Source organism: Podarcis gaigeae (genome assembly GCF_964106915.1).
Source record: "Podarcis gaigeae genome assembly, chromosome: 5".
Taxonomy (NCBI): Eukaryota; Metazoa; Chordata; class Lepidosauria; order Squamata; family Lacertidae; genus Podarcis; species Podarcis gaigeae.
This window is the reverse complement of record NC_139681.1, coordinates 48493477-48520479: the sequence shown is the minus strand read 5'-3', so window position 1 is coordinate 48520479 and position 27003 is coordinate 48493477. Positions and strand designations below refer to the sequence as shown.

At 43.8% G+C, this 27003-nt stretch overlaps 1 protein-coding gene and 1 long non-coding RNA gene across 3 annotated transcripts in view; one reads left to right on the top strand and one right to left on the bottom strand.

The window, feature by feature from the left end:
• Positions 1–733: 733 nt before the first annotated feature.
• Positions 734–14030, bottom strand: LOC310845845. The gene is made up of 2 exons (XR_014564999.1): positions 13647–14030; positions 734–1045 (listed from the first exon to the last, which is right to left on the bottom strand). It is a non-coding gene; the product is annotated as an uncharacterized lncRNA (long non-coding RNA).
• GRK5 (G protein-coupled receptor kinase 5) overlaps positions 9597–27003 on the top strand; it is a 152866-nt gene continuing 135459 nt past the window's right edge. The window contains exon 1 of one of the 2 annotated variants that reach the window (XM_083741388.1): positions 9597–10005. In XM_083741388.1, coding sequence (XP_083597514.1) covers positions 9954–10005 — 52 coding nt within the window. In that variant the 5' untranslated portion in view covers positions 9597–9953. The remainder of the gene's footprint in view (positions 10006–27003) is intronic. The other variant, XM_083741387.1, reaches the window with a different exon arrangement.

Below are 27003 nucleotides of genomic sequence, written 5' to 3'. Positions count from 1 at the left end.
GCAGGCTTGCAGCGCGACGCACCTACCGTGGGTGCGTTTCAGGCAGACTTGAAACTTCTTCATTTTGCACGCAATCCTGTGCATACTTCACCCCATCCCTTTCCCTTTTAAATGTATATATATATATATACACACACACACATTTTCCATTCATCATCTTATCTTTTTTTATATAGACTTCCCGACTTATCTTTCATTGACATCCTGTTGCATATTCTTTGGTTTCCTACATCTCCTTATTTTTCTTGATCCTTTTTTCATTCTTTCTGATCCCTTATCTTGTCTACTGCTGATCATAGGCTTATCCCAACTGCTAGTTAACCTTGATACCACCCTTTTAAAAGTATTCTTCAAGATATTCCCACTCACTTCTTGTCCCACCCCACCCCCCATCATTTCTTATTTTGGCCACCAAACTTGCTAACTCAGCAAACTCTATTAATTTCTGCAACCATTGATCCTTTGTCAGAACAATCTTTTCTTTCCAGTTCTTTGCCTAAGTTATTCTTGTGGCCACTGCTTCATATAAAAATAAATCCCTTACTTTCCTTGGTATCTCTTCCCCTATTATTGGCAGCAAGAAGGCTTCCCAGTCTTTTCAGGAAGGTGAATTTAAGCATCTTTTTAAGTTCCTCATATACTATATCCCAACTATTATTTTTGCATGCTTGCATAGCCACCACATATGGTATAGAAAACCATCTTTTTCTGAACATTTCCAACAATCATTGAATCCTCTCATACATCCTGCTGAGTTTACTTGGCATCAGATACCATCTATAAACCATTTTTTGGATATTATCTTGAATTGCACAGCAAGCCAAAATTTCCATCGTCTACCATTTTTCCCATGCCAAGAGTTCAATGTTATATCTGATGGGGGGGGGGGAGTTCTCAACCCTGCCTCCATGTAGTCTTCCTTGCTCCATTCTGAACAGCTTCTTTTCAAGCTAACCACCCCCACACTACTATTCCTCAGTTGGAAGAGGGCCTCAAGGAGGATGTTTCCAGATTCCAGAAAGGAGGTCAGCCATCTCATGAGATCCTGAAAGTAATCAAAGGACAGAGGAGAAATGTCAGTTCCCTGTGGACATTACGAGGGCTGCTCCAGGCCCAGGGTTTGATTTCAGTAGGAATTAGGAATTCCATGCCTAACTCGCTGAGTCGAACTGCCGAACCCCCTCTCAGCTGAACTTCCCCCCAGTGTCCCCCAAATCCCATCCCAGTCTCTCCTTCCCATCTCATCACTGGCTATTTCGCCACAATTGCCTCTGAAACCAGATTTTTCATGCATTCCCCTGAGCAGGTGCCCAGAACTCAGACCAGGAACATCTGATCCCTGTCCAGTTGCTGAAATGGCAAACGTCAGGCTGCCAGTTAAGGGTAGGAGGGCCACTCTGTATCTGAGACTGTAAGAACTGGGGGCAAACATTGCATTGGCGGGGGCGGGGAGAGATCTGAGGGATTTAGCACCTGCTATTCAATTTTCTCATATACTAACCCCAGGTAATGGGAAGACCTGCCTCCATGGCGAAAGAAGCCAAGGAGGACATGGGGAACGGGCCTGTTAATCTCTTTAGTACTTTCCACAAACGGGTATGACAACATTCTTCCTTATTTCCTTGCTTCTGCTCTTATTGAAATCCTATAACGAGGTGGGGCACCTCGAGCCTGGGAGGCAAAGTGCAGCTCCCCAGGCCTCGCTGGCTAGCTCCTGGGACACTCTCCAGGTCATACGCCTTGTAGGCCACGCCTTCTTTGTTCCCCCTCCAGGCCAAACCTATCACACGCACCCCCATCCTCTCACTCCTTGACTGCTTTCGCCTGCCTGGAATGTGTTCTTCTTACTTGCCTGGATGGAAGTGTGTGCGCATTTGCAAACTGGTGACTTCTGTGTGGCTAGAATATATGCTTGTTTAGAGAGGAAAGAGTCACATCCATTGCTCTTCCCCCTCCTCCCTCTGGTCCCAGACGCCACTAGCTTCTAGTCTCCAGAATATGGTTCACAAGAGAATGTGGCTTTCCAGATTAAAATCACGCCTCCACACCCATGTCCTATCAGCTGTTTCATCAGACCCCACAAATTTATGGAGAATGAGGCTACTGAGAGTGGCAAATTGGCATGTAGCTCTGTGTTAGCCTCTAAATGATGCCAGTTCTGGGGATTCACAACAAGAAAACGGTTCCTGGGTTCATGTCCTGTTATAGGCTTCCTCACACATCCCTCCAGATACCTGGTTGGCCATGGGGGGGTGTGGCTTCCAGCCCTGTCATTTGATGCATTACCTGTACAGTTTGCTGGATTGTATGACATCATAACAGCTACGAAAGAAGCAGCCAAGATGATCACAGGCTTGGAGAATAGATAGATAGGGAGTTCCCGCTCCATCTACTATTACATCTTTGATGGGGATTTCTTCACATAATGTTGAATTGGTTTATGAAATTGGCAGGAATATTTATAGGGATAGCGTTGCTTATGCTTAAAAGAGGTCTGAGAACAGCAAATAATTAGCTTTGTTCACTTCCCAATGTCAACTGGGAAATTTGCCAAACACACCAAAGATGCATCCACCACTTATTATATCATAAATTTATAGACTGCTTAGTATAAAAAAACCCTCAAAGCATTTTACAAATATTCTACTCTGCTCCTCCACCCTTCCTCCTCCCCCCGGATCTGGTTAGAGGTTGAAATTAAACTTTGGAATATATAAGGGACAGCTAGGATCTCTATTTTGGCAGCCAGTGGCAATCCTACTCCCCTCCCCCACTCCAAATTGCATTTCTGGAAACAATTTGAAGGGTTGTGTTTTGTTTTTTAAAAAAATACTAGTGGAATCATTTGGCAGTGGCTGCTTTAAATTAAGTAATGACGAGAGATCTTGGAAACGGGCATTGTGGATGTAGCACTAACATGCAAACCTCACCGTTTAACAACTATAAAATGCTATGCTTCAGAGCCTGTGGAATGTTTTGAAATAAGAGGCGCTGCCCTATTGCTATTGCTAGGTGACTGCAGATTCATTCCATACACGGGGAGCGTGTGTAAGAATTCTATGATACGCAGGCTGCCTGCCAGATGTTTTGAATGAGGTCAGCGTACTCCTAACCCGCTGTTATGACACATCATCGAATGTTGAGACAATATGCCAATTTGTAGGGTCATAACCTCATTGTAGCCCTCACAATTAACTGAAGGCAGGCAATTTGTTAATCATTTGGAGGGAGACTCTGAAAAGGCATAATGAGCTGGTGGCCAGCAGCTACGCTTACAGATTTTATACTACAGAGAGGAAAACCTAGTTCTCCAGCCATTTGAATGAATATGATGTTGATCAATTTGCATCGACTCAAACTGCTAAGCATGCTTCCACTTTGGCGGTGTCATTTGTTTGCAATTTCTGGTACATCACGGCTAGCAGTAATAAATCTTGAGAAGCTGTGGATGTGATCATTTCACTTCTGGTGGCATTAATTAAGATTCAGCTTGGAAAATATTTGCAGACAAATATAAATGTACCCAATTTACTAAATTAAAAGGCCTTCTGCACCACATTTTTCAAATATCACGTATTCTCTGAAGCTGGGGCACTCAGACTTGATTTAAAAAAAAAAAAAAAAAACAAGAGCAGCTTCGTTCCAACAAGAGCGCTGAACTACACAGATGTGTTTGGAAGGCCCCAAGCAGCCGAAAAGGGCTGTGGACCATCGATTCCCATAATTACATGGATGCAACAGTTAAATATGCAAAGAGGAATGGAGAACAAGTTATTGGAAGGCTACTCCCATGAATAATCCATATAGAAAGTATTTGTTTCTCATTGGAAATTTTGTCTTGGAAAAAAAACAACCCAAGAATTTTCGCCTTCTCCTGTAGAGACAGGAGACAGTCTGTTACTGCAGTATTCACAGCTGCAGACCTGCAAGCCCACTCAGTTGGTGACTCATCCGCTGCAACAGCTCATAACACAGCCCTTCATTTACCAGTCTTCTTTTCTTATTACAGTGAGGCCAAATTTCAGCTTTTGTACTGAGGGGGGAATAAATGTGTTAGCGTTTCACTCCCAGGCCCCTGAAAGATGGCTGCTCGACCATTTTCCCCCTCTGACAGCCTGTGTTTATCAAAAGGTGTTTTATGAAGTGTCCCTGCTTAGCTGTGAATGAAAAATACCTTCCTTCTTAAAAGAGACTGTGAAGCAAAATTTAAAGGTTTACTTGGGACTCCCCGCCCCCCTCTTTATACCTTTATAATTCTAGGCTTAGAGATTTTCCTTAGCCAGTTCCAAATGAAAACTACACTGGGTTATGTGTCTTTTAAAAAAATATTTCTTCTCCAGAGGAGAAAAAGTACATGGGAGACTAAGCTATGGAAAACCCTCTCACCATGAATTAAAGGCAGAGTATGGGTTGCAGTGCTGGGCTAACCCAGTAGGGCAAATAGGACCAGGCTGCAACGTTGCCATCTTTTGCATGCTTAATTGGGAGTAGGTTACGCCGATCTCAGTTTAGTTACTCCCAATCAAACACATGTAAGATCATGCGCAGCAAAGACCTATCACAAATTTTACTTAAATGTCTACTTTGCCTTAGCCAAAGCACCCTGGGTAGGTAATAAGTCTGCAACTGCTAGGAGGAAATGGCAAGGTTTTCTTTAAAAGAAGCTGTTGACCCAGTTATCATTCAGTAAAAGCCAATAACATTTAGTACATCACTGTAAATCCGCGTCCCTCCCACAGTTCAACCTTGTCAAAAAACCACCACCAAGAGCAATTATTTGGTCAACAGCACTTTCAATACTTAGCCTTTGTCAAGCATGGGGCAGTGAAGGGTGGGGGAGAGAAATTCTATACTTGTGGGACAGCCGCCTAGAATGCAGGTCTGCAAACTCTGGCTCTCGTGAACTGGCAAACAGATGCTAATGCTAAAAGACCAGGTCCGCCAGCCCAGCCGCCATGACTGGCCAACGTTCCAGGATATGAAGCACGTGAAGCTGCCTTAACCTGAGCCAGACCATTGGCCCATCAAGCCCATCCCTGTTCTTCAGGGTCTTCCCCATCTTGCCACCCGAGATCCTTTTTGCCAGAAATGCTGTGGCTGAATGTGCTACAAACCATATTCACAAAGCCGTACCTCCTCCCAGTGAAGAACCTGAAACAGTTATCGGATCCAAGTAAACATTTTATTTCAGATCATTTCTGCAAATATTGAAATTGAATATTTAACTATTTGGCTACGGAGGCATTCATCTGCATGCACGACCAGTGTTAGCGCTTCTGTTTTTGAGGAAGAGCTCATTTGGGAAGAGCCAGCGTCATCAATGAGTTACTTTGCCGCCATCCACAAGGAGGCTTCGTCAAAGCATTTATCGCTGCCTCCGCTTCCTCTGCTGGTTCCCTGGGGAGGAATATTAGATTGTAAGGGCATCGGGGCAGGGGACTGTCCTCTGGTAGCCTGTAAGCTGCTGTGCATACTCATACCGCTATATTAAGAATAATGAAAAACAACTTATTATTTAATCAGAACAGTTACTCTGTGCCACAGTAGAAATGGGAAATCAGGTGGAAGCAACCAGCACAGCCTGTTCAGAAGAGGTCTTTTAGAGGGCACAGTGGGCAGGAAGGGGTGCAAAACTCCCTTTGCATGAACATCCTTGTGCGAGTACAGCATTGGATATTTCCAAGTAAGTATGTGCAGGATCAAGTTCCGTAGATTTCTGAGCTATTGTACCCCAGGCTTAACTGTGATATGCAAATCACACTCTCAAGTGGCTATTATGTAGCTCCTATTATTCCCATTTCATTTTGAAGGTTGTGGCCTCTTTCCTGACTTTGTCAGGCACACAAAACTCCCTGTTCCTTCTGCAAGACAGATGAAATTCAGCTGATGCACTATTTCCTGCTACAGAGCTGCAGTAATGGGGAAATAAAAAATTCATATGAAACCAAATTTAAATCCACATTTAGATATGTATTTAATCTCAATGTATGCCACTCATAAACAATTTTATCCCATAATAGGCATGCACAGACATATATGGTACTTTTTTGAGCCAAGAATACTGCAGAATTCAGAGAAATGCAGAATCTGAAGGCTCATTCTGTTCTGATCCATGCTTCAGCCCCAGAGGTGCAAATTGGGTCTGTTCACTTAAAAATGCAAATCCATCAAAAATTCTCTTCCATCCCCATCTGCTTTGTGGGTGTTTTATGAGCACAACTGAAGAGGATTGTAAAATGCTCCACAAACATAAAAATGCTACACAAATACTTAGCAATTAACTCCACTGACTTTAATGGTTCAACAAATGACTACAATCCAAGCCTCAAAATGCAGTTTGTGGTGTCATGCCTGTGGTCTTCCATTAACGTAACGGAAAGCTAGTATTCTTCTGAAATCACACGAGCTACTGCTATGCAATTCCACGAGAGAAAAGGTCTTAAGGAGAATGCTTGGGGAGCTGTGGTTAAAAATGCCAACCCCAGATAATAACCAATAAGCCTCCTTGAGAGAAATACACTGTGCATCTTATAAAGAGATAAGGACTAGTATTCTCTGGATTACACCAGTGGCTTCAACATTGATGTATCATTAAAAACAGTGATCCCACAATGAAGGTGGATTTCTCCTCCCCTCTCTGTTACACACACACACACACACACAGAGAGAGAGAGAGAGAGAGAGAGAGAGAGAGAGAGAGAGAAGTTGGCAAACCAAAAATGCTTGTTGGAAAAATACGTCCAAAAAAAAGACAGCACTCAGTGGCTTTTGGTGGACTGTAAAATGGGCACTTGCTGTTGAACTGTTTGAGATCAGGCAACTCTCCCACACCCAGTTACAGCATGCTGGTCCATGGACCACACTAGCTAAAACATCTATCTGATTTTAGCTGTTTATAAAGATGCATTTTTGCTATGTTTGTATACACTGAGGGCTCCATAGGGCCATGGAAAGGGACAGAACTTGTAAAATAAATAAGACAAAACGTGAAAAACTTGGGGAAAGTGACATCATTTGGGGTTAAGGCACAAGTGGCTAATCTGTGGTGCAGGCAATAGTTTTTTTTGTAGCATATCTGCCCAAGAGCAGGCTGACCTGCCATGGTCAGGGCAGCACACCAATCTCTCACCTCTGCTCCCTGACCAGAGCAAGAACCATACCAGGCAACAGGCTGCTGCATATTCTCCATCATTTGCACTCGAGTGGCACTGCCTGATGCTCATGACTAGACTTGGAGGCCACTTGCCACAGAGGTTGGGCGCAGCCTGTCTTCTTCATCCCAAATATAAGAAAGCCACTAGGTGGCACCATGGCACAACTCAAGGTCTACCGGGGGATTGCTGTGGTCAATTAACTGGACTTCTAGCACAGCTGTTGCTGAAGGGATGTTATTAATCACCCCGGAGGAGAGACAGAAGTTCTGGATACGCTTGTCTCCAAACAGTAAGCATCTGAACTGCGTTTCTCATGAGATCTCATAATGGTCTCTCATGTCTTAAGGGGCTTACTGTAAACAAGTCTTAAATTTCTGCAGGAAAGGGCCAATCAGCAAGGGGAAACAACCATGGGCCGATTCAAATATTGCAGCTCCTATCTGCACGGAGGCCACTGAAAACTGCTTCCGTGTGATCCGTGCAGAAGCGAAAACAAAGCAGTTTTCCATGTGATTCACCCTACTTAACAGGGAGCCTCCATGTCGGGAGAGTAACCAGTTAGGAGCACTTGCACTAGTAAACGCTCTGCTCTTAATGCACTAATGGCTGCCTAACCCTGTGGAACTACTCTGAAGTAAGTGGGTTCTGCCTGCATACCTATTGCTACCTAGGTTGCAATGCCACTGTTTTATTTCAGTAAGATCATAATTTCTCAATCACTCCACCTGAGAACAAGGGCAGCTTTACATGTTTTAGCAAATGAAAAGTCCCTGCAATTCTATCAAGGCCTTTTTGTCCATGTTTCAAACACACCAATGCCCTGCGGCTATCACAGAAAATGCATAGCCATCCATATTGGAAACACAGGGATTTCTCTTGTTCAGTAGAAGTGTATAATAGCAGCTCCGATTTGGGCTGTAGTTTTCAAATTACCTGTTTAATATGCAAGCTTGATCCTATGCAAACTGACTTGGAATGAACTCCCTCTGAAGTCAAAGGGGCTTGATCTCTATTAACAGAGCCCCTTATCTGTGTTCCTGGCAAGCGTTAGGATGTGGCAAAGGTTTCTCCCTTCCATCAAGCCCAAGTCCCTGTGCACTCCTGTGCGCCACCTCCAGATGCAGGCTGCTGTCAAGCTACCACCAGCGGAAATTCTGTCAGCCCTAGCTGATGTAAGGCCCTAAAATGGGGCATTTTGTGGGGTAAGACCAAAGCCAAGGATGGATCTGCAACCAGTCTATTTCCCTAAGAGGCATCCAATCCAGCAAAAGTGAGGACTGCGGCCTCCTTAAACCACAATTCATTGTTGGAGTGTGCATCACACAGTACAACCCAATGCATGTTCATTAAGTCACAAGTAAGTCCCACTGTTCACTGGGGCTTACAAGTCCCTAGCAAATCAGTTTAGAAAGAGGCTACAGGCTTTCAGTGTCTTCCCAATTCATTTATCCTATCCAGTAGAAAACAGTAACAGAGTTATAGTTTTATATAGGGCGAAAGTATCAGTCATAAACTCAGAATTATTAGGACTGGCCATATGAAATGCTTGTTAACTTTGTTGTTACGTTTATCCTGATTTGATCTCCGATCCAAACAGCAAACCTGGAGACAGGATTGTCACTCAAATGGTATTGGGCTTCACAACTGTGTTTCTTTTCTTTTTTAAAATAATTATATGTTATTAATTTTTCCATACAATCGTACCACATTACAATTTCTGTTAAACTTTTCGATTTTTGACTTCCTTCGGCTTCCTTCGAAGCCAAAAGAAGTCACAACTGTGTTTCAGCCAGCAGTTCAACAGGTTCTGCCGTTCCCAGTAAAAACTACACCACAGTCACTTGCTCTGAACTCCTTGAAGACTGGGACGCAAATATGATAGATTCTGCTTCCTGCTGTGCATTTTATTTAACAATTGCAACAAAATTGTATGGAAGAAGGAGACGCAGCCTGCATCTTAAGTAGTTTATGTCTCTTTCTTCCACTCAATCCTGTTGCCGTTCAGGCAAAGGAAAGCTGCATCGCAGCAGACATCCGAGCTCGCAGTATTTCCCCCAGCAACTTCTGTCGCTAATGCGAGGGAGCTGATCGACAACCTGCAGAAAGATCGTTACGGTCCACCCTCCCTGGCGCAGCAGGCAGCCCAGTTTGCAAGTCCAGACCATTTCCGCTCGCTCTGCCGCTTCCCGTCTCCTTTCCCAACTGCACAAGGCAGCTGCAAAATGCACACACAGATACACACGCGCCCGCCCTGCTCTCCCTCCGGCCAGTTGCGTGCGCGCGCGGGAAACGCACGGCCCGGGGAAGCGCCCCGAGACTACATCTCCCAGCATGCCCGGCTGGGCGAGCGCCGAGGTGCGAGCCAGCTGTGGAGCACGGCGCCTGCGCTATGCTGCGGAACTGGCTGGGCCGTGCCACACCCCCGCGGAGGGAGGCAGCGAGCGCCTGTAACCTGACACCGTCAGAGGAGGGGAGGTAGGCGGGAGGGCGGGCTTTGCCTGTCGGCGCGGAGAATGGAGTAAGGGAGAGACGTAAGGAGGGAGGTGCGTGGACGGGACTCGAGGGCTGGACGGCGGAGAGCGAGCCAGCGAGCGGGCAGCGGCGCTTCGCCGAGGGAGGCAGCTCGACGGAGGGATCGAGAGGAGGAAGAGAAAGAATGCCCTAGGGACGGACGGCGGGACCGGGCTGCTTGCTTGCTGCTGCTGCTCCTTCCACGAGCGGAGCGGAGAGAGAGAGAGAGACCCGGGCGCGCCTCCTGCCATTGACATCCTCGCCGCAGCGCCCTGACGGAGCTTGTCAATGGAGCTGGAAAACATCGTGGCCAACACGGTCCTGCTCAAAGCCCGCGAAGGTAAGCGAGCATCCATCTCCCGCTCGCTCTCTTTTCCGCCTGCCGCATTTCACCCTCCCTCGCCCTGCGCGGTGGGGGAAAGGGGCAAAGGGGGGATGGCGAGGCTTAGGGGCGCACGGTGGCGGAGCCGCGCGCAGGGCTGGCAGCCCTCTCTCTGCGCGACGCGCACCTTTCGAAGGAATTCGCCTCCGCGGAGGTGGGCAGCTCGGCGGCATCGAGACGCCACGAAACTTCCCCTCCGGGCTCGCCCCTCCAGACGTGCGGGTGTGATTTCGGCGTGCATTGTTTGGAAAAGGTCAGCTGCGAACGCATCCGCTCCCGGGGAGCGCAGAAGCGAGAACTTCTGGCTCTGGAGCCCGGAGGGGGCTCTGTGTGTCTGGATGAGGAGGGCTGACGTAAGGGGGGGGGGGAGTGTGCAAAAACTAGTCGCCAAAGGGCTTTCTTTGGGTGTTCTCCGCTGAGACGAAGAGGAGGTAAATGGATGCAAGTAGACTTCTGCGAGGGGCAAATTCGCTGGCATGGGGAAAGCGCCCCGCCCCAATTGATGCAAAAGAAGGCATGGCATTCAAAGGAAGGGATTGAGGGGTGCTTTGATTTTTCTTTGCAGAAGCTGCTGTTATAATACGTCTGTGCGTGTGTAATTGAAATTTGCAAAATAAAAGGCGGGGGCTGGTTGATTGTAGGGAAGGTATGATAGCCATCTCTGCTCCAAATGGCTCCTGGGTTTATTATGACCATCGCCAGCTTCATCACTGGGAACACCCCCCCCCCGCCCCAGTCTGTTTTACTGTCTCGCATCATCTGGGTAGGGGAAGTGGCTTTCTCTTCTTGAATGACAGCATGTTTTCTTTTTTTCTTTTATCCCTTTTGGCTCAGCCTAACCCCAACCTTTCAGAGGAGGATATCCTCTCAGAGAGGCAGTTACATCTGAAGGACTTGCCTTTTGAAGACAGGCTTGCAGTATCTGAAGCTCTCATTCACACCATTTGATGAATGAAGAGCCCCCCCCCCCCAAGTCAGAACCAGAGGCAGGTCCTGTGTGCTACCTTTTGACCATTCCCAGGCTGATGCACACCTCCTAATATACGGAGAAGGTGGAGGAGAGTGTTCTTTATCTGGGAGAGCAGCAGGGGAACAATTGCAGCTGCTCAAAGTGACCCAAGGCATTCATTTTCCACTTGTGCCACATGCCTGGTGCTCTTTAATCAGGTAGTGGGTGGGGTGCTTTAATCTCAGCCTTTTGTTTCCTTACCTCTGAGCCCACCAACACGCTGGGATTATTTAAACGTCCCACCCTCAACGCTAGATGATCCATTCAGAAATGCATCTAATGGCCCCCTAACTAATTTTCAGACTGTGGTCTGGATTGCATAAGCGGTTGGGGAGGGCCTGTAGAGAGATGGTCCCTGTATTACCACACAGGCTGCGTTAGGCGGTCTTTCAAATTTTATGAATGTGGCCGTCGTGTCTCGTCTAACTTCTCGTATTGAACCTCGTGAAACTCTTACAAGGATACCTCCCATAGTATCCAGAGAACAATGTGCATTTGCGCAATTGATTACCCAGTAAATATAAACATTATGTAAGAATATAGGAGGTAAATGCTGAGCTAAATATTGAGCTATGTCCCTAATTCTTTTCGGTAATGAAATGTGGACAGAATAACATGCCTGATCTGAGAGGAGAAACAGACATTGTTCATAACAGACACTTGGCAAAAATCCTTGCATATCACTAAGAGCTTTTCTAAAAGCACTGTTAGTATTAATGAAAGAGGCAGCACATACTCTCTCTCTCTCTCCCCAGCAAACGCTAAAGGGACAAATGGTCGCAGAACATCTGTGATGAGCCATCTAGTGGCTGAACATTAGCATGCATTTAATGGTTAGGGGAAAACTTTTGAACCTTTTTGCAGGTTTCAGAAAAAGTACTTGTGATCAATTTGTTGTTGGTTCGACTGGCGAGGTGGAGATGCACTTGTTTTCTTTGCTTGAAGGTATTGGTTCGTCTACAAGGGTAGGTTAAATGCTCACACAATCCTCACATGGATGCTTTATGAGGATTCTTCCCCACCCCCTCTAGAAAGAGCATGAAGCAGTGTTTGCACATTTTAAACTGCTACAGACTTGTGCCTCTGTTTATTAGAGGCTCAAGGAGGATTCACACATGACTGGTTTTGTTCTCTATGCAGCGACTTTCTAACCTGTAATCGTAACAAGCCAGACACTTGAAGATTCTTCAGATGTATTACTGCTGTGTGACTGTTTCTTTCCTGCTTTTCTTCTTCCAATGAGTTTTTGTGATGGATTTAGATTCTCCTGTTGCTCTTCCAACCGACTTCAGTTATTGCATGTATTTATTTATTTATTTCACCGCCTTTAATATTGTGGAAGGTTTCTGCCACTATTAATATTTTACTTCATAATTTTTAATGTGAAACGTAACAATGGTGCACCGCTGTGAGTGCACAAAATGATATGTCTAAATACTGGGTTGTAATGGAGTACTTTAAATTGGTCTATTCGTCGTTTCGCGTTCAGACAGAATCATCTGCTCAAGACGTTTCAATCCATATCAGTTGTTCAACGAACAGAACCCAATGTTGATGAAATGTTCAGTTTGGAATAGGTTCCTCTTGTGCAGTCCATCACTTATCAGCTTCTCCTTTTTAAAGGAAGCCTATTTCTGTCTGTAATGGCTCTTCAGAGGTTACACTGGTTTTCCGCTACTTTTTTCAATGAATGGACACAATGTAGGGCAACACATGTTAATCTTGGCTATTTTTTAAAAAAAATATTGAATGTTCAGATCACATTTCAATAAAACATAACCATAAACCCAAAGACGACATGCATTAGTCATTTCAGAATAAGACACACTTCAGCTGTGACACAGGACAGGTGAAGAAACGCCAAGTATAGACAGAGTTGAGGCAAGAGGGGGAGATTAGTAGAAATGAGTGTCCATATAGCTATTGGATGTTTACCTTCCAACTGAACATGGGAGGTGCTTTAATGCAGATCCTCCCTGAATCCTGCGTTAATATTCCAAAAATTCAAGCCAATATTTTCCTTTCCAAATTAGTTTTGCCTGTAATTCTGCATATAATCTGTGACTGGTCACTCCATCACAAATGTTCTTCATGACTAGTGCAGAAATGTACCCCTTGAGCCAGCCGTTTTAAAATCTGTTCAGAGAGCTGTACTGTCGCCAGAAAGCAAAGCAATACCCAAATCATCTTTGGCGACAGGAGCGGTGCTGCGTTCCCCACTGTTCTTTTGATCCTGTGACCAAACATTCAGCCGCAACTTGCAAGCCGCAATTTTTTTAAAATTAAAAAAACAACATCGCCGGCAAAACACACCGTCACAAAAATAACAAGCAAGAGTTGTAGATCGGTGATTGATAGCATGCTTTCCATGCAAAAAGTATCACCTGACATCTCTAGGTGGTGGTGGTGGGGAATATATTGAACCCCTGGAAATCCTTTGCCATTCAGTATACAGTACTGAATTAGACGGAGCAATGATGTGACTCTGTTTTCCTGTATTCCAATCGTGGCCTTTTGCGGAATATTAATAAATAAGTTACTTTTGCAAAAATATTTGTTGCAAATCATTTAGTTTCGGAAAGTATCTTACCTTAACCATGGTTATTTTTCAGCATCTGGACCTTCAGCCATCTACGTTTTTGAGGAAACACTTCTACTGCAAACTTCAGCTGCTTGATCTTTTTGGTACATGCACACTCTCCCTGTGCTACAGAACTAGGTTTAAAATAGTCATTCCACTTGTCCAGTGGTGGGATACACTTAAGCAGTTCTGGAGAAGCTTAATCACAAAGGTCAAATACGTAGGTTAAGAATAATCCAAGTTATGTCATGACATTTTGGAAACCTTTACATTCTAAGAGACTTTCGTCCAGATACTTCAGATAACAGCTTGGTGTGGAGGCCTTGATGTTTCAGAAATGAGAGATAAAGGCTAAAAGCAATGTCAGTACAGCAACCAGGAAGTGGACCAGAAGATTAAGTGGACCAGAAGATTAATGTAGTAATAGAGTAAAACCTGCCACCATTTCAGCCATGGCTTCTGCTTCCTAGGGGAAGTATTATATTGTTCAAAAGAATCCAGATAACTGAAGGAAAATGCTTTGTATATTTGTCCATTAAAGTTAGCCAGCCTGCCTAGTTTGATGATGTGGCATGCACAATATTTTTTGGGGGTATTCTATTGACATTGCATATATTTTTTATTTATTATGCCATAAACTGCTCTGTGATTGCTATGGAATAAAGGGAGGTTTAAAAATTTGGTTAATAAATAAATGTGATGTTTATTATTATACCACAATCAACAGGGATAATTCATACCATACAAAATATTGTTCAAGCATTGCTATAACTAACAAATTCCAAGTTTCTCTGCTACACTGCCCAAACCATATGTGAGTATAATTTTTTGTTTTTGAGAATAAAGAACTGGTGTTCTCAATTTTTTTTTTGGGGGGGGGGGAGCAACATTTCTCTGTTTTGCATCTCTTGATTTTAAATGATTCTGTGTGATCTGATGTGCACACAAAAGGAGTTTTGGAAATCCTCCCGCAAGCATTCCGGAGCGAAGTGTTATAAACAGCTCATAGGATCGGTCCTGGGAAGTTTACCCAGGCAAGGTGTTCAGCTGTAACCTTTTAATGTGTTTGCTGGTGGCTTAGCCTCAAAAAATTATTGCAGGAATGACTCTGCCCACAGTTTAAGAAGGATTTGGAGCCAGTTCACAGCATACCTTTTTGTGTAGGAGCATCACCAGAAAGTGACGTTTTGAAGGCATCTCCCAAAATACTAAACTCAACGTATTGCACACCAAAATTGCTTTGTTGTTTTTCTTGCAGCTTAATCGCTGGTGTGCATGAAGGGGAAATGATGCAGCTCAGTGGTGAAGCAGAAACCAAAGGTCCAAATTTCAATCCATGGCATCTTTAGCTAGGGCTAGGAAAGATCTCATGCTGACTGGCAGAGCCTCTCCCACATTTCAGTCTCCAACCTGGTGCTGTCCCGCTGTATTGGACTATAGCTCCTGTGCTAGCTGGGGCTGATGGGACTTGTAGTATCAAATGTCTGGTTGGGAAGATGTATTAACATTTAAGTTAGGTAACAGACAAGATTTAATTGTTTCTATTGATGGGAAGTCTGTCCCCAACCCCCACCGCAACTTTGCATGCCTTCAAAACACAATGTATTTAAAATTACACTTCTTCATGCCTTCTGGGTACTTGGTTTACCTAAATAGCATTATTTCAATTGCAAATAAATTCTTAATACTTAAACCAGACAGGGTCATCAAGCCAATGTTTTTTGTTTTGGAAATAGCAAAGTGACCTGTTTTGTTCCAAGACATTATTTGCTGTTTATGAACTGAAATTAACAACTCTAGAATTGAAATAAACAGGCACTAGAATACCACAGACCCTGTTTAGCAAAGGTGAATACTGCTGAAATTGATTCCTTATTTGGCATCAATGGTGTGTTTAATCTTGATGTGATGGAACAATAATTTGCATGCTGCTATCGTTTTGAATGTAGCACCAGTAGATTGTTACAGTCATATGGAGCATGAGGTGTCTCGTTCTGCAGAGAAGTTTACCCTACATTCTTGTTTTAACTAATGAAAATCCATGCAACGTATGGAAAATGAAATTGGAAGAAAACTTTTCAATGTGGATGTTATCATGCAATAGATCCCCCCTTCTTTTTTCTAATCCTCAAATATCCATATCTTTGATGTGTGCCTTGGGCCATCAAAAGAACTGAAAATCAAAGAAATGAAATCCCATAAAACATTTTAATTAAAATGATGTTCACTTGTTAAATAAAAGCAATCATGAAGTAAATATAAATGGAAGAGCCTGAAAAAAAGTCTAGGAGTACAGTTCCTACCTTGTGCCTTTGCTGTGCTGTCATACATCTTAAACTAGAAAACGGGTTACTGTATAGGAAAGGAAATCATCGGTTTCTGGGCAATTGACTCTCTGTGCAATGAATCTCCAGGTTTTGTGACACTAGCTCAGCTTTCCCCAACCTGATAATCCTCCAGATTGCTGATGGCAATTGTAGTCCAACATATTTGAAGGGCACCAGGTTGGGGACTGATGCACCAGCAGATTTATTTCCAAGCTGAAATTAGCCCGGGCTACACCAGGCTTTGCCTTTTGATGAGTCTGTTTCATCTCTTAAGTCCCTTCTCTGTAACAGGAGTGTCTTCCCACCTTAAAGTCTGCATGTCCATTTGCATGCAGATGGTCCAAAGTTCAACCCCCACTATCTCTAGTTAAACTTGGATGTCATATACTGCTGCTGGGAGGGATCTGCCTGATACTTTGAAAGGTTGCTGCTGGTCAGAGTAGATAATACTAGATGGACCGCTGATCTGACTCTGGAAAAGGCAACTCCTCCTGCTCATCTTGTTTCCCAAGGAGCAAGATGGCAGCCTTCATTCCACCACTACAAATGGATGCTTCTCCTTCCATTACAAGTGGGTTGGATATACGTTGAATTGGGATTTGCGGGGCTATTTCTCCAATGGCTAATTTGACAAGGGACAAATTGTTAGTCCAGTCTTTGCCAACCCAAACTCCTCCTGATGTTTTAAACTACAACTGCTGTTATCCATAGCATTGACCAGGCTGGCTGGGGCTGATGGGAGTTGGAGTCCAACCGCATCTGACAGGCACCAGGTTGGTGAAAGCTGTGCATGTATTCCATGCCAGCAGTCAACTTTTCTTGCAAGACCCTTGGGCATGAGTTGGTTTTGAAGATGGCATTTTTGATCTTGATAAAACTGTCTTGTGTGGCTGCAGTGAGTGGGAAAGTGTCTTGAGTTCATGTGCAGGTAGTTACAGAGGCCAGGATGTTCATTTTACACATCAGGTTCTGAAAGGGGAAAGGGCTCCCTTTGTCAGTGTGAGTGGTGCCTTTCACAACTTGCAGATTGCCTTTTCTTCAGTGTAGCATTGTGACCAGCCATTGGAACAGCTCTGCATTATTCCATGGCATTGGAATATGCATGGGCCACGCCTTCCCGACGTAATGCAAGATGGGGCAATATTTAGTAGATGCCAAAAGATCAGTTCTAGTCGAATGACATTAAATGTTATCTAATAAAATAGAGTGCAACAGACATGCTTCTGCTTACCTCACCGTGTCGATGTGTCTTCCTTTTGTGTTGGAAGCTGATGTGTGTCTGTCTGTGTGCCAGCTTCTCTCCTGCTTCACAAGCAAGCTTACACATACTGTGCTAAGAACAGAAATTGCTCCCACCAATTGGTGTTTGGAAAAATGTATATATTCATGTGTATGCAGCTGCTGTGACTGTATAAACACAGTATGTTTAAAACATTCCCCTGATGAATCCTGGGAATTGTGGTTTAAGGATGCTGAGAACTGTATCTCTGTGAAGGGGAAACTACAGTTCCCATTATTCTTTTTTATCGAGGAAGGTGCTTTAAATGTTTGATGTGTTGTGCAGTGTATGCCTATTAATACCACAGTAGGTAGATCCAAAATCTCTTCCCTGGGGAAGTGGCAGTGAGAACAAAGGGGATAAGAATGAAATTTGGGTCTGGATGAATCGATATCTGCCCATCTCTGTCTAGCATCTAGTTTTCCTGTGTAAAGGTGCCCGCTTTCCCTCTTTTCAAAACTTCACCCTTTGAAGAAGCTGTTTTAAATCTGCAAGTACTGAAATGAAGTAATAACCTCCGTATTCTGTTGCAGCAAAAAAAAACCACAATGGTGTCCTGTGGCATTTTAAAGACTTACAAATTTATCATGGCATCATCTCATCATGAAGTGGGCTGTAGTCCATGAAAGCTTATTCCATCATAAATCTGTTAGCCTTTAAGCTGCCACAAGAGCTGAAACAAATATAATAATAAAAATCGGGCCCTTTTCCCGTCAGAGATAATGACTGACTTTGAGGCTCAGCTGACATGAGATGCAGATACATGCAGAGTCCAACCCCAAAATCCTGAGCCTCTTTGTCATCTGGCACTACAAATTGCTTGCCAGATGTGATGTTTACCCCTGGCCAACATCTTGTGTGAAGACAGGTTACTGTAAATTGTGTGAGCCTCCTGCAAGTCCTTCACTGTGGAGTACTGTTGTCATACATTTGCAGGCTTGGGCACAAAGCCTGCTGTTCTGCAAAGCCATTCGTGTGCATGCAAGGGACAATCACGCATCAAGCCAAAATAAAATAAAATAGGATATTCCTCCTCCAGTTGCTTGCAAGGCTGAAGAGGTAAAGCCAATTTTAATCCTAAAGCAGCTTGCCCATTCAAGCCATGCAATAGAATCGCCATGTGCCTGCAGATCCATTCTGTTTGCTGCACTTTATAGGACTGTGGCCTTGATGCTTCACAGCTGGCAAAACACCTGGAATTCCATCAAAAAATGGATTTGCCTATAGTAGAGAAATATTTTCTGGTTTATAATTGCTTCCTGAAACAGGGATTTACACATCCCTTGGAGATTAGATAGTGTTAGGACAAATTCCAAAGAAGATAGCTTAAACGCTTTACCGTATCACAGGTTTCATTGTGTTTCAAACAGTAGTATGCTTACTATTCTGCTCATACAGAAGCAGGATTGAGTGACAACTCCCTTCTTCGCCAGCAGGGGCAGCGTAGAGCTGTAGTGTTACTGAATTTGCACAGTGGAGCTGCAACGAATAAGCTTATATATTGGGAAATAGGAACGTTTGGGCCTTTATAGCATGCTGTCACTCCATTTTTTAAGCCGATGGAATGATACATAATGGGAAGCCTGGAACTGTGCAACGGAGGGAGAGGCTATCGAAATTTGCATTCTTCTGTCCTGTAGTGAAAATGGGTCCAGTCTTTACTTCATTTATTGAATGGATCCCAACGTTTTGCTTACAGCTGTACTGTCTGAGAGTGGTTGCAGCAGAAACCTCCAAGCTCTTCAGCAGCTTCCCCTCATTTCATTGTGGTATCATGGGCCACTGGCTGTCCGTTGCACCGTGGCAGAAAAAACTCTCTGGCTAGAGTGTCCTCCGTAACAAGCACAAATCAATTGGCGCTCCAGCTTGTTAGGAACTGGCTGCATCCCAATGATTGTCATTTATCCGAGTTACAGGCGTTACGCTTGTTGCGGGGTTTGAGCTTGGAACTCTCTTTGGCACCACCCATCCTTAACTTCATCGCAGTTCAGTTCAGCACAAAAACAGGGTCATTTTTCATTCAGCGTGGCGGCTGCTGCAGGCTCCTACCCTGGGATAATCATCTAGGAATTTCATGGGCTTAGCACTTCTTTCCGAGAAGGCTAAACAGGAACAGGGTTTGATTTGCAAATGTGTGTCTCCTTAATGGATGGGGTGGTAACCCTTGCTGGATTTTGCTTTATCTGTTTTGCTCACAAACAGAAAACAAGCAATTATCCAATGAGCCTCACAGCTGCACAGCACCCTCCCCCCCTTCACGTATAAGAGTCTAGTGGTGCATACACAACTGGAACTAATCAAATTCAAATTCTTCTCATTACGGAACAGTCTTACGGAATGTAGTAAGAATGAGAGCAGTCTGGGCCAACAGATATTCAAGTCTTATGGAATTTCTCGCAGCTTAAGTTTCCCTGCAGGAAAACACTGGAACCACAATCCCGGCACAGTGATGTGACTCAGGCTGAATCTAGACAATCCATTGTCCTGACTCTTCCAAAAGTGGGAGGCAACATAATGTGACCCTGTGGGTCATTCCAATCTCGTGCAGAAGCTGGTGTCACGCGAGGTTACCTTCTAGGTCAGGCCTGAAGGACGTGTAGCTCTTCCAGATGTTGTTGGAATCCAGCTCACACCAGCCCTATCCAATGATGGGTGCTGTCGGCCAACAGCATCTGGAAGGCCACAGGTTCCCCCCACAGAAAATCTACCTCTGCACTTGGGCAACTAACCCACAGCACAATGCAGACAACACAGGGCAGCTGAGCGGGACTGGCTCCATGTTTGAGGTACCCTGGCCGGTATGTCCTCTAGTGGGGATGAGGGGCCTTCCTCTGTTAGTTGCCCTGGCAGACTGATCTAATTGTGGTAGAAATGCTCCGAGCAACTCTTGGCAGCTGACCCTAGACTGTTAATTTCCCACAATGCCTTGGGGGCGATGCTCTCTTGCCCACCTGCTCCTTGTTAGGAGGGAGCTGCTGAGGGGTTCAGTACAGTAAGCCCACAACTTAACGTCTCATATAGTCAAAACACCATTGGGTTAATGGCAGGTGGGATTGCCAAAGTCCTTTCCCCCAGAACCCTGCTCCCTTTCCGCTCCTTATTTTTATTTTTTGCCACAACTTAAAGAGTTGCAGGCTTTCTGTACTGTATCTTTTCGTTCTTCCACCACCTAGCACTCATTAAGGCTGCTGTCAGTGCTACATTGTAGTGATATTACAGTTTCTGTTGCAATTCTTTATCATTATTGTAGGCTATTTGTTTTCTGTAAACTATTTTGTCCAAAAAATTATGTGTGTGCTGAATGCAATATATAAATATTGGTACGCTACAGTAGGCTAGGTGGTAGAATCATTGGCGCTCAAGAGGCTGGGAACCTGTGACTGTCCAGTAATGGTGGACTCCCATCTTCTTTTATCGTTAGCTCTGCTGGATGGGACTGATGGGAGTTGAAGTCCTACATCTGCTGGAGGACCACAGACTCCCAGTCCTTCATGTATTCAGGCCACCTTTATCGCTCAGCATGCCAAATGAACTGTCTACATATTTGCATAATCTTATGAGAACAGGGTCACTTGAAATAGACTGTTGAGCAAAGCAAACACTATTTCTTTAAAGCACATTCAAAGCAGGCACACCCCAAAGAATCCTGGGATTTGTAGTTTACTGCCTGAAGAGCTACAATTCCCAGCAAACTATAAAGAAACTACACATCCCAGGATTCTTTGGGGGGGGGTACTTTAAAGGTGTTATATGTGCATGCTGGTTTTTATTTTATTTTTAAGAAGCCGTTCTGTCGTTTTGGTCCTTTAGTTCTGCTAGCTTCATTGTTTCTAACCAATTTGAAGTGAGAGAATTCATTATACTGTTTGATGAACCACTGACCTCTCTGTTCCTCACTAGAGTAGATCTAGTCAACAGCCACAATCTTGGGGACTTGATAGAAATGACTTGTGCTCATGCTGGAAGCTTTGCTGTCCCTCTGTGCTAGAGCACATTTTAGTGGAAAGTTAGCCCTAGGCTGTCTTGCCCTTGCAAGTATTTTCAGCTGAATGAAATTGACCTGTTCTTCATTACCTGCCGTGCAAGGAAGATTCCAAGAGATGGCAGATGCCCTCTCAAAATATTTCCTGCCACTCCATTCATTCCCCTAGCTTTCAGTCACAGTATCTTTGTATTTAATTTGTATAGCATGCATATTAGCCAGATCCTTAGTCCTGACCATCCTTTGCTTCCCTAAACTAGTTTTCCTGGATTTGCTATTATGACAGAAATATTTTAGTGGTTGATGAGGATAGGGAAATGGTGGCTCTCCAGGTGTTATTGGACTCCAGCTCCCATAAGCCCCAGTCAGCAAAGCTGGTTGTCAGGCATGATGAGAGTTGGAGTCCAACAACATGGAGGTAAACTGACTCTGTAGAGATAAGAGCTCTGATTTGGAGTTGCCAGCTCTTGAAATAAAATTTCTGTTGGTTTCCTCTTCTAAATGCTTATTAGATCTTTTCTGAAGAGCATTTTGTTTTCCGTGGTATTTTTTGAAGAGAGGTTGAAGTGATGCAGCTTCAGAATGCAAGGGGCAACTACTTAATGCTCTCCAGCAAAAATAAAAAAAAATATTTGACACATTGTGGTTACTGAAGCCAATATCCCTTTTTCTTGGCTTTAATGAGAAAAAATACTTATTTACTACACACAGTTTGCCCACTTTTTGTGGCAGGCAGGGGAAAGTGCTGCTACATAAATGGAATAATTTTGGGAAGCCTTGGCTTTAAGCTGATGCAAGTTACAGTTGATGACCAAAAGGATGCGAGCAATTACCATATTCAGAAATGGGGAGATACACTTTTGCCAGTGTTTTGTCTCATCCTGTGACTAGAGTAGTAGATACTTCAGCGTTTGTGATAGCTGAAGCTCTTTGATTTTTGACTTGGCAGAACTTGGAGCCAAGGCTTGGAGTTTTGGAGAAAGTGTCCTTGCTTAGGTGGAATTCTACTCACCATGACTTACACCTCTGGATTCCAGGATGGGAAAATGAGTGAAGGTCATAAGATAAAGATTTCGCTTGGGGTAGGACATGACTTCTTACTCATGTGTTGGACATTGCCTGGTATTATGCAAGAAACCACAAAAGCAATTCACAGGCTGTAGCTCATTTGGCTGAAGAAGGGAAAGAATAGTGAGAGGAAGCACTAGAGACCAAGTATCATGTGAACTGTGATAATAGCTTTTTGTTCCACCCTTGTGCGACACGGAGACAGGATTGGTAGGCAACGTCGCCCCTAGTTAGCTGAAATTCTGATGCCAAAGGCATTGAGAATCCTTCTGATTTCGGTGTCCTTTGGCTAGTGGGGTTTGTGTTCAGCACCATCAAAATTTGACACCAAATGCAAGCTCTGCTGGGATGGATTCAATGATCAGCAGATCAGTGGCAGCTTGTGCTGGAATCCTTGGAAAGAACATTTGACTTTGGTTTGATCCAGCAATGCATTTTTCAAATAGGACTGCATGCTAGGAATCACTTCACCACTAAGGCAGACTTTCCCAATCTGGTGTCTTCTGCATTTTGGCCTGCAACTCCCAAGAGCCCAAGCCAACATGGCCACGCTACTCTGAATTAGGATTTTCAAAGTGCTGCAAAATTTGGGACCAGGTTTCTTTGCAGTCCATATATTATCATACTATTCCAGGTCTTGAGACGTTGAGGTGGGGCCCTTCATTTTTCCTGACCTACACCAGAAGCACATTTGGCAGGAACTTAGAAAAGAGCCTTCTCAGTAGCTGCTCTGGATCTCCTTCACAATGGAGGTCTGTCTTCTCTGATGACCTCTTCTCAGCAGGTGAAAATGATATTATTTAGACAGGCCTTTGTCCGCAGAAGCTGAGTTGTTATAGCTACTATAAATGTGCTGCAGTTGGTTCTACCAGCCTCGATGGTCTGAGGAACTCTGTGCTTGGTGCCAGACAGGGGGCAACCAGAGACCCCCAAAACACACAATAAACCATTTGCTATGGTATGAACTTTGGCTACACTTAATCAGATGCATCAGCTGACAACTGTATCTTTGTTTCAGAATGCTCCCATAGAACAAACAATAAAGTTTCAGAAATACCTTGTAAAATTTGATTTGATCTGCAAACAGTATGAACGATTAATAATGATATTTCTACATATAGCCCCACTGCTGCTGTTGATCTTTAGGCTGCTAGTTGCAGAATGTGAGACAAAAGGTTAGCGCCTCGGAACCGTTCTGTCCTTACTTGGTAAAATCAGCTTGAAGTTAAGATTTAACAGTGAAACAATGAAGAAAAGGCTCACAGCTCTGATGTCTCTATCCCTAGCTGCAAGGTACGATTACTTACAAAGCAGTTCCCCACAAGTAATCCAGATGGCGGTCTGGAAGCTCAGCAGAGCAGGGTGCTTACAAATGATCCGAAAAATTACTGCATAATAAAATTTTATGATTTACCTTTTGATTATGAAGAGATGTCACTGGTTTAGAGGACTGTTTTCCCACAAAAAATTTCCTCCACAATTCTGGTCAACCAGAAACAAGTAACACAGATATCTCAGTCAACTTACTAGAACTTACCTGGAGTCCAAATTTTGCCACCAATGCACTTATTTTTCTTTTCTTTTCTTTTCTTGCTCCTTCCCTTCCTCTGCACTTAATATGGGCCCAGTAGAATCACCATTAACTGTGAGGTTTGTGTTTGGAATGAGATGGCTTCTGCCCCATTTCCTGATCTCCTTGTTGAAGGCTTGTCTTGGCATACTATTGGGTAGGGAGGTCTGCTCTTAAGTTAACTGTGGGCCCAACCTATGGCCAAAATGAAGGGGGGGAAACGTGTTTCATTTGTTGCTTTAAAAAAAAAACCACAAAAAACTTTGGTAGTTCTTGTTCAGTTAGTATTTTTCATTTATCTGCAAAAGGACGTCTTGCCAAAAATAACGGATGACATATTTGCCAAGACAAAATGTATGCCAAGAGCCTGCTACAGTTGTTAAAACAAAAACTTGTGAATCATATGTGTAAAAGCACAGCCACGGCAGTTAAAGAAGTAAGGAACCGTTTCCATTCGCAAAGGCACTGCATTAACTATTTTAACGGTGCATTTAGAATGATCAGGAGTGGAAATGGTAAAAAGAGAGAGAAAGAAAGGGGGGGAAAGGTTACATGTGAGCCAAAGTTAACTCTACCTAACGCTTCTGGCCTGGCCACCAGACATGGAAGGCTAGCATCCTAGCTAAATGTTGTTTTATTACATATTTCTCTCAAGTATAAAGGCTTTTATATGAGAAACATTCAGGCTCTTGTCCTTGGCCGCTGCATAGTAATAACATTGCATGGTGCCAGTAACTGCTGCTTATGAAAGTCTGGCCTAACATTCTTTTGTGAAGAAGGAAAATGAGCCATTTTAGAGCTAATACAATGAAGCAGCAGGCCAAAGAATAGCCTCTCTGTGAGGCCAGGGGGTGGGGAGGCTTCTGTGCCCAACTTTGCAGAGCACAGTCCTCTGTTGGAAGGACTGTCCTGCCCAAGTCAAGTTTAAAGTTAAAGAACCATAAGGAGAGAAAGCCAGGGACCCTTGAAATTGACAGGAGACTAAACAAGCATACAGTAGTGAGATACAGAAATTATTTTTGAATTTGCATATAAATCAGCATGTACACCTTTTGTCCTCTTTCTTCTCTTGGTGATGAATAATTGGCTACCTTACCATGGTTGAAGTGCTGACAACCATCGTGTGGTTTAACTTGGTACTTTTCTAAAAACCTATTCAGTGTTGGACATAACTTGACACCATGCCTGTTGTACTGTATAACAAACAGCCTACCTATCTTCTGGAAGATCAAGTTTATCCAGTAACAAATGCAAAGTTTTTCATTTTTCTTTGTGTTGGATACAGATGTATCCAGCTTCAGGTACATTTCATTTTTGCAAAGCTCCAAGAACAATATACTGATGTTTGGGAGCCCTAATAAATACAACAGAAAGTCGGGTTACAGACGCTTCAGGTTACAGACTCCTCTATACCTCAGGTTAAGAACTTTGCTTCAGGATGAGAACAGAAATTGCACGGCGGCGGTGGAAGCAGCAGCAACAGCAGCAGCAGCAGCAGCGGGAGGCCCCATTAGCTAAAGTGGTACCTCAGGTTAAGAACAGTTTCAGGTTAAGAATGGACCTCCAGAATGAATTAAGTTCTTAACCCGAGGTATCACTGTATTCTAAATTACTAGGACCCCAAATGATCTTTTAAGTTGTTATCATTATCATAATTGCTCTTTTACTCATTATAAAATCATAGAATCATAGAGTTGTAAGGGACCCCAAAGGTCACCTTGCCCAATTCCCTGCAATGGAGGAATCTTTTGCCCAACATGGGGCTCAAATCCACAACCTTGAGATTAAGAGTCTTAGGACTGCAATACCTCAAGGACTGCCTCTTTCTATAGGAACCTACCTGGACCCTGAGATCATCTTCTGAGGCCCTCCTTTGTGTGCCTCCTCCTCGAGAGGTTTGGAGGATGGCAACACGAGAACAGGCCTTCTCTGCAATGGCTGCCGGTCTGTGAAATGCTCTCCCTAGGGAAGTTTGCCTGGCACCTTCATTATACACATTTAGGCACCAGGCAAAATAAACGTTCCTTTTTAACCAGGCCTTTGGTTGATCTGATTTACAATCTATGCCCTTTTAAAATGTGGTGGGTTTTTTGGGGGGGTGGCTATTGGGTTGTTGTTTTTATTTGTATTAGGTATTTTGTGGTTTTATATCTTGCTTTTATCCTGTGAACCGCTCTGAGACCCCCAGTTATAGGGCAGTATATAAATTAATAATAATAATAATAATAATAATAATAATAATAATAATAATAATAATATAATATCCCAACTTACCCATCTCAAAATGATTTACCATATGAACGTATTGCATGTATATGTGTTTGTGTGTGTTTAAGCACCAAATTAAAGACCCACAGACAGTGGGCAAATATCATATCTCCACGTAATTGGTGATGTGGACGCCTCACTGCTACAAGAATGGTTTTGTTGCACAAGGACAGCAAATCCACAAAGCCCTGTTGAACTTATTGGTGTTGTTTCCAAGTAGACATGCAAAGGAATGAAATGGAAAGGCCTGTTAATTCAAGGCAGATCACTTATACATATAACCATTTGCTTATGTTATCCTTTGCCAACCTTGTGCTAGCTGGGAGGTGGTAGCCCAAAACACATGGGGGGCACCAGGTTGGTGAAACCTGACATACGCTGGTGTAAGCAGCACAACACTGGAGGATGAAACTCGTGGAAGGTTGCTGCTGTGCTTGTCTGAACTGGGAGTACTCAAATAGAAATCTCTAGGTTGTATCTGACATAGCACTAAGGTCAACGTTCTGTCAGCGCAAGGGAATGTTTTCCCCTCCTACTATCTCCACATGCTTCCTAAATTTGTTAGAGGGTTTTCCTCTGTAGCAGATTTGAGGACATGAGGTGGGAAGAAAGCAGGAGAACCCCCTTGCGCTAGCATTAATCCTTGCGGTCGTGCAAAAATTGGGCTGAATACTGCCCTCTGAGTTTTCTCTTTGCATTTTATGCTGCTCACATGAGTAGACCTTCTCAAATAAGCCCTGAAACGTTTGAGAGATGGTTAGTGCAAAACTGGTGTTTCGAGCCTTAAGGATTAGAAAGGGTTGGATTTCTAAGCTACAACGCTAGAGTAGATAGGACAAAAATACCCAGCTGTCTTAAATTTACTAAGTAAC